We start from the raw sequence: 8,465 nt of genomic DNA on the forward strand, positions 1-8,465 counted from the left end.
GAGTCTCAAAAGCAAAGAACAAGATCAAACATAATAGTTTTACATATTACAGCAAAGCAGAAGGCCCTAGAATTACAAACAAAAAGTCGACCTCCAAACACAAAAGCAGAAACTGCCACCAAGAAATTTCCAAAATCACACTAACCTGAATGACAAATAACTAATTACAAAGCTCCCCAAAACTTGGATTTACAGAAACTCCTAAATCACCAATGCCTGATAGAGGGATAGGGGAAAATAACCACTGCCACAAAAATAAGGCTGCGTCAACCTCCCTCTTGAAAATAAACTTAATAAAACCCCTAAAAAGAATGGAAACAATATTGACAATAATTTATATTTCAGAAAAGAATCATAAAAAAATTATCTTCCCCTTTATTTTTGAGACCTTGTTTTCCAAATCTGCTCAATCAAATCAACATGGCTTCTGAAGAGAGAAGTGCACCAAGGATACCGCTCAAAGGTAGGTGGCTGCTGCTGCAGTTGCAACACGGGCCTACAAACTCCCTTCTCTCCAACTTAAAACATATAATCAAGAGGCAATCTAGAGGGTACCAGGATGGTCCATAGCAGAGTAATGGTTTGAACTTGAGTTGAGGAATAGGCAAACTACAGCACAGTCATCGACCTTAGCATATGGGAATTTGAACTTCCAAGCTCTGTTAGCTGACTCAACCAGTTTTCGAGCCGCAGAAGATGGTGGGGTAGAAGCCACTATTTCAACAACTTCTTTGTTTGATAGGACATCCCAGACCTGTCACAAAGGAAGAAAACACCACATAAAAAGATCTTCCAATGCAAGTCAATCAGGCTCATTATCCATCTTTCATGCATAGAGGTCAGCAAAAACTTCATAGGTATGGCATTAGTTCTGTTATAAATATACGCTAATGGGGGGAGAGATACCACTTGGCTATGAGGTTTGATGGTGAAATCATCTCCATTTTAGGTTTGTCTTACGGCTCATGGTATATACAGTAATTAGGAATAATATATGCTAATGGTTTCCAACTCTCATTATCACCCTTTTAAACGTTGAAAAGAAGAATTGTGGGATTCAATAAAAGAGATATTACAAATTCTCCAGACACGAGAAACTATGCTCTCAACCCAGAGCAGAATATAGAATTCAACACAGTAATTGTAAGGATTTCTTGTTGAACAATGGAATGAAGACAACAACAAAAGACTATGGGTCCATTTGGATACAACTTATTTTGCTGAAAGCCAAAAACACTGTAACAAAATAAATTTTAAATGTGTGAATCGTGAGACCCATTTTTAATATATATATATTTTTTTTCTAAATAAAGTGGTTGTGGGTCCCATGAATAGTGCGTGAGCAATTTGTCTCCTGCACAGTGAATCCATGTGCATGAACAGTGCGGTTACGGTTCATATGCACTAAAAAAAAAAAAGAAAAAAAAGAAGGAAACGTGAAACTCAAAACACAAACACGCAATAAGCCCAATCCAAACGGGCACTATGATTAGCGAGGCAATAGTCTAACATAATGCAAGATGGAGAGAACCTTAACCCTATATATATAACATCAAAAAGGTTAATGTGTAATCAATTTGAACATAACACTATGGGCCCGTTTGGATACAACTTATTTTTGCTGAAATTAAAAACTGAAAACACTATAGCAAAATAATTTTACAATGTGTGAATAGTACCGTGAGACCCATTTTTAATATTTTTCTGAATAAAGTGGTTGTGGGTCCCGTAAACAGTGCTGTGAACATTGATGAACAGTGTTTTTTCTCAAAAAGCAGAAAACGCGTGGAAAAAAAAAAAAAAAAAACGCAAACGTGTGAATTATAAATTGTATCCAAACACTCATTATAACCAGCCAATGATTTGACAACCATGGGAGATACACTGATTTGACAATTCATAAGTTCTTCAAGTAAACAAAGCAACTAATTAAATTATAACCAGCCAATGAGGAAAACCATACAATTTCTAATACATGCATATAATTTTCCTTAGTTGGATAAACAGTAAAAGGTAGGTCACATCATACACACACACAAACACATACACGCAACATATACATACATGTATGTAGAGGGAGAGAGAGAAAGTTGATCTCCTATCCCATCTGAAACTAAAAACTGAAAACACTATAACAAAATAATTTTTAAATGTGTGAATAGTACCGTGGAACCCAATTTTAATATTTTTTTTCCTGAATAAAGTGGCTGTGGGTCCTGTGAACAGTGATGAACAGTGTTTTTTCTCAAAAAGCAGAAAACGCGTGAAAAAAAGAAAAGAAAACGCAAACGTGTGAATTATAAGTTGTATCCAAACACTCATTATAACCAGCCAATGATTTGACAACCATGGGAGATACATTGATTTGACAATTCATAAGTTCTTCAAGTAAACAAAGCAACTAATTAAATTATAACCAGCCAATGAGGAAAAACCATACAATTTCTAATACATGCATATAATTTTCCTTAGTTGGATAAACAATAAAAGGTAGGTCACATTATACACACACACAAATACATACACACAACATATACATACATGTATGTAGAGAGAGAGAGAGAGAGAGTAAGTTGATCTCCTACCCCATCTGTAGCCAACACTACAAATTCATCCTTCTCGGTGAGTTGATGATAAGAAATTTCAGGGACAGAGATCAAGCCAAAATCTTTGAGGCAAAAATCTCCAAAAGCCCGAGCCATAGCCAGCCCAGGGGAGTTAGCGTTGGGCAGCCAAACTCGAGCAACCTCAGGCTCATTCTGAAGGGCAAAGACCCGCCCTTTACATTTCCTAATCCTCTCTGCTTCCTCTGTATGGTAAAAGAAAAATAATTAAATATTGGGGAAAAAAAAAAAGTCACACCCATATCATTAATCTATTTATCCTCATATTTACTGATAATTAAAAAACCCTTTCTGTCAAAAAACATCAGGGAGCCATAACTAGAACTTACAAAGACATTGTAGAGTCAGTCTAGCAACCACAATTAGGCTATTTAGATATAAGTGCATATCAAATTATGAGATCGTGTTCATGTCAATTTAACATAAAACCATTCATATATTTGTTTCACATGCACATACAGAAACATAAGAAGAATATTTCACAATTAGATTACCATATATGCAAAAGCATGAACATATTTAGCTAGGATATAAATGATCAATTATTATGCAAAATGCTAGGAAAAAATTCATATATATTTATGAATAATAAGTTTCAATAAAATAGGGTAATAAGAAAACTTTCACCCAAATATAGTCAAGGTCTACAGATAGTAACATATTAGTCTTTACTGCTAAAATTATCTCTTCAATTGTAGACTTTCTTTTCCTTGCTGAACACCATCTAACAGGATCAATAAAGAATTTTGTTTTACATCCTTACCACTCTATTGCAGTCATTGATGTATCCATGTGTTGGAACATGAAAATTTTATAGTGCACACACTAGGAGAACCAGTTTTCCAAAATTGATGTGAAATTGTCCATGCTCACTTTTTAACTCAAATTGGTGAAGGCTACTAGGTTATATTTATCCCTTGAATCTAGACTTTCAGATTTTACATTCCAAAACCCATCCTCATATTCTTCTTTGCTAGAAGAAAAATAAAAAGTCATTGATTTCATAGAAAACAGACATTTAAAGTATCCAGAGCCACCATTAACTGTTTGTTTCGAAACTACAAAATAAAAACCACATGCAGAATTACAAAAAGTTTTTATTTTATTTTATTTATTTACAAGAGCAATAGATGCTAACCGCAACAGTTGATTAAAACATTGCATAAGCTGTTAAATCAAGTTCCAGAAAACATCAATGTATGCATTGTCCCTGGTTTCTAAAAATCACCATGATTCTTTATATGATTATTTTGGCAATTGCCAGATGAAATCCCCAAAGATTATTCTCTCGTTTAAACTCAATTGTGAAAATAAGACTAAGCACTATTCTATTTGGATTTATAATATATCTAATAATTTTAAATTTTTTGAAGGAGAAGCAATAATTATTGTTTTGAATTTCGTACATCTTGATCTCATAGGCTCATAGTATCGTAACATCCAATATTCTGATAAAAATAAGGCATCAGACCGAAGTTACAATTGTCATATTTCTCTACTTCATTTTTAAGAGAGAGAGAGAGAGAGATACTTGAAATATTTGGTTTGAGGTCTACAGTTAACTGAACTGCAATGAGAAAATCATCTTCATCTCTAGTACCCAATACAGCTCTAGAGTCCCCAACATTTCCGATAACAAGATCTCGTCCCTATAATTAAAAGAAAATGATTAGACAAACCTAAAATTATTTACCACTGGTCAAGAAGACCAAGTTGTAATGTTCATCAATTACCTGCTTGACCAGGGTAACTGCTGTTGTCCCACTGCAATAGCAATCAATTGAAGGATGCAGTTTGAGTTCCTTATCCATAACCTTAAATGCTTTCAGAAATGATTCTCTCATTGTCTTTATATCAGTGTGATTTTGATTATGAATCCCAGCTTCCCCATCAGTTGATGTCAATGCACTTTCTTCAGAGGTCAGACTTCCCAAGCCACTACTGATGATATCATGATGCCCATCCTTGTGGAAACTATTTAGTTGCAACTGAGCACACAACTTTAAAGGAAGAGAATCCCTCACTTTCTTTGCAACCATATGGCCAAAGGGACCATGGCCATCAAAAACACCACACAATATTGTGTCTTCCTTTGAACCAAAATTCTGCGGGCGAAAAAAGAGATGAAATGAACCTATTTCAGATTAAAGAATTCTCTCAAATGAAAGATGTGAACAATAACGAAATCACGTGGTCAAAGGAAAAAACAGTAAATTATGAAGCAGAAATGAATATATATATATATATATATATACACACATCCCAGCTGTTGGACAACTTGGCTAGCATTTTAATGAAATAAAATAAACAGACTTTTTGAAGAGTACTTGCTTAAAGATTCAACAATAAATGACAGATTTTAATTAACGGCAACAAAGAGATCAATATGATCATCAATAACCGTATGAAAAACGAGAAGTGCAATGACAGAACACTCCAGATCATCTATAAGTACCCATTTGGTAATTCGGTTTTAAACCAAACTTTTTAAAGCACAACTTTTATAAAACTTGACTTTTTTCTACATGCAACTGTTATAAACAACTTCATATTTTCAAAATGCTAATAAATAAGACACACCAAATGAGCACCAAGGGAAGATTTGGACTAGTGATTTCTGCTTCATAAAGCACAGTCCCCGGCGAACTGCGCTATCCCTTGGGGTTCACTCTAGATCACATATCCTATTCAACCACTCAGAAAGAGCTTTGTAGCTCAACTGGCACTTGGCGATTTCGACAAAGACGTCTGAGGTTCAAATCTCCCTCTCCAATTATTGAATTATAAAAAACCAAAAAAAAAAAAAAAAAAAAGTTTGACTTAGTTCACAAACTAAGTTAGAACAACCTATCTAGTCAAAATATTCTACTATGCTTAATCCTGAAATTCAAACTGGGTCCAAAAATTAGAGAACAAATTACATACAACTTAAAATACCAATGATCAATATATATATAGATTATTATATAAGCACAAAAGGAAAAACTAACCTCCCAAACAATCATAGCATCCTGATTGATCCCCTTCTTCCCCTGCTTACTAAACAAAGAAGCAACTTCGCTCGAACCATTCACAAACAACCTCTTGGGAATTCTATGCAGCCACAGCTCCATCTTGGCATCAAATGAGCAGTTCCTCTTCATTATCTTGGCGGCCGACTTCCTTCGCTTGTTAGCCCCCACCTCCGGCTCGGCCACAGCGGCTGCTGCCAAAGCATAAGGGAGGGCGGTGGCCGCGCCGCCGTGGGGGCCAGCGCCGTCCCCGGAAAGACACGATCCCATTCCCAGAGCCCTGACTATACTCAGCAAGCAATCCAGCCCCACCGAACAGTCTGACTCCGAGGCGGAGCCCCTTTTCTCCAACACTACCTGAGGATCCGTCGGATTCAGATTCGGTGATACTATCACCGCTTTCTTTCTCAACCTCAAATTCTCGATAGCCTTTATTTTAAAATATAAATAGATACGATTATTTTTATGAATAATCGAATCAACATAACAAACCAGATCAAAATGTTTTTAACAATCAGAAAAATCACCTACCAGATTGACGGTGAAATTGGTGGTCTCTCCCTTATATTAATTTGTTGAGAGCGGGAGGAATGGTTGTTGAGAAATCAAATCACAAAGCTAATATCGAAAAGGAAAAGTGGAAGAGTAGCTAAGGATTTTTTTTTTTTGGCTTACAATGTCCAAGTTGGGAGCTTCTTCTTGTTTTTGCTTATGGCTGAGGTTTTTGACTCGATCCTAATCCCCTTTTTCACGCCTATATACACATCAGCTTTTCTCTCTCTTTTACCCTTTTCGATAAACGGTCTCTTTCTTTTCGCAAGTTGAATTTTGTAACAACTTGGAACATTACTACCGTCACAGCAGGCTACGCCACCCTATTATACAGAGATTTGAGTACGCTGTTTGAATCAGTTTATTTTACTGAAATAGAAATTTTATTATTGAAAATATTATAAATAAAGATAAAAATTAATTAAAATAATATAGTAAGACTCATAGATAGTATTAAAAAGTAAAGTGAGACTCATAAATAAAAATAAAAATAAATTAAATAGTAAAATAAGTTGATAAAATTAAGCCATGCTAAATGCACACTTAGTCTAATTTAAGGAGATGTTTGGTAGACTATAATAGATACTGTAATGTAATAGATATTTCTATAGCATAACTATTTGGTTATTTGGTTATGTTTTTATTACAATGAATAATTATTAGCTATTCTTCAAAATGAGGAATAATTATTCTTTATCAAAAGTACTGAATATTTATTTCTTCACTTTATGTAATAACTTTTTTTTTAAAAATTCTTGAAAAGCTATTAGTTGCCACATCTTCAAAAGGAAAGAAAATAAATTCTCATTCTTGTTAATTATTAGCTCTATTTTGAACACCCTAAAATACTTATTTTAGGAAATTTGACTAAAAAAATGATTTAATTACACATTTTTTTTATATTCTACTAAATTGTGGATGCATATTTAGTATTCTATTCCTAAATGGTTACCAAACTAATGAATAGTAATACTTATTACATTCCAACTTAATGTATTTTTTGTAATACTTATTCCTATTCCTATGTAACAATCATTACAGTGTACCAAACGTGCCCTAAGTGTATATGTGTGCGAAGTTTTTTCTTGGAGACTTGAACTCCGACTCTTGCCTCTCATATCCTACAAACTCTTATATTTGTAAAATGATCATCATGCTAAATGTGTGCAGTAAATATGATTTTGGATCTTAATTTGGAAGGATTCTAATTTGCACATGTAGTTCATTTAAGGATTTTTATAATTTTTTTTAATTAAAAAAAAAATCTCTTTTAACTTATTATAACATTAGAACATTCACAACAAATAAGTATAGAGTTTTATTAACCAAATACATGATCTATCAAGTTACCACATTTGCATTTGTTCGTGCATAAATTCTTATCTATTTTAGCATAATAACTTACTTTATCTATTTTGTAGGGCCCGATAATTTGTGGCCTTGGCCCATTTATTCATTGGGGCCCAAGGCCCGAGCCGAGGAAGGTTATAGTCAAGATTAGGTAATACAAGTACAAAATAGTCCTGGGACACAGCCGAGGACGATTCAGTCCTCGGCATGTCCGAAGTCTCCCTGGAAGGAAGGACAAAAACGGTGTAGGAGCAGCTTGGAAAAGAAATCTAAAATATCTAGGTCAATAGAGAAAGATATGTTGGAAAGTATAACGATCAGGGAAAGCTGCCCTTACTGCCATTCAATACTCTGTACCTGACAGAGCCATACTCTCCAACTTTTACAACCACCCCCAACCACTCTGGGTATGGACTGATGGGACAAGTATCAGTCTTGGAAAAATTGAACCCCACACGTGGACGTTGGATAAGGAAGACAGGCTAGTATAAAAGGAAAAATAAGCAATCTGGGGAAGGGGGTTGGGAAAAATGGCCAAAAACCAGAGCCTCCCAGCCTGCCTCCAAGAGAAAGACTCCCAGGGCGAACACGATTTAAATCATGTATGAACACCACGAAAAACCCGCCGTCTGGTGACTAAGGCCTAGCCTTTCAAACCCACGCTCTGTAAATGATATTGTTTGGGCCTTTTCACGTGCGAACCCAACCCTGTTACGGTTCGTTATAAACTGTGTCCTTACAATTGGCGCCGTCTGTGGGGAAGGCTTGTGTGTTGGCATATACGGTAGGTCGAGACAGTTTCCTTGTCATTTCTAACAGCCGGTTGTAGGGTTTTAGCATAAAGTTCCACTAAGGGCTATGTTTCTTTACTAGGAGCTGCGCTTCGTAGCGTCGGCAGCACGGATGGCTCTAGGGGCTCGGTCGAGGA

At 35.4% G+C, this 8,465-nt stretch overlaps 1 protein-coding gene across 2 annotated transcripts; it reads right to left on the bottom strand.

The window, feature by feature from the left end:
• LOC115963472 (probable protein phosphatase 2C 33) lies at positions 1-6,448 on the bottom strand. 2 transcript variants are annotated; one of them, XR_004085838.1, is made up of 7 exons: positions 6,167-6,448; positions 5,615-6,064; positions 4,358-4,729; positions 4,156-4,273; positions 2,586-2,809; positions 389-754; positions 1-244 (listed from the first exon to the last, which is right to left on the bottom strand). XR_004085838.1 is itself a non-coding variant. In XM_031082475.1 (6 exons), exons 2-6 carry the CDS (start codon positions 5,903-5,905, stop codon positions 545-547), a joined length of 1,215 nt encoding a protein of 404 aa, XP_030938335.1. In that variant the 5' UTR covers positions 5,906-6,064; positions 6,167-6,448; the 3' UTR covers positions 1-544. The 2 variants fall into 2 exon arrangements, 1 of the variants encoding a protein (XP_030938335.1); XM_031082475.1 differs by having other exon boundaries at positions 1-754.
• Positions 6,449-8,465: the final 2,017 nt, after the last annotated feature.

This window comes from Quercus lobata, chromosome 10 (assembly GCF_001633185.2).
Source record: "Quercus lobata isolate SW786 chromosome 10, ValleyOak3.0 Primary Assembly, whole genome shotgun sequence".
Taxonomy (NCBI): Eukaryota; Viridiplantae; Streptophyta; class Magnoliopsida; order Fagales; family Fagaceae; genus Quercus; species Quercus lobata.

Coding starts and splice junctions, on each gene's coding strand:
- LOC115963472 (XM_031082475.1), bottom strand. CDS start 5,905: ATGGGATCGTGTCTTTCCGGGGACGGCGCTGGCCCCCACGGCGGCGCG. Junction 4,730..5,614: donor ATGCTATGATTGTTTGGGAG/GTTAGTTTTTCC, acceptor TTTCGCCCGCAG/AATTTTGGTTCAAAGGAAGA. Junction 4,274..4,357: donor CAGTTACCCTGGTCAAGCAG/GTAATTGATGAA, acceptor TTTTAATTATAG/GGACGAGATCTTGTTATCGG.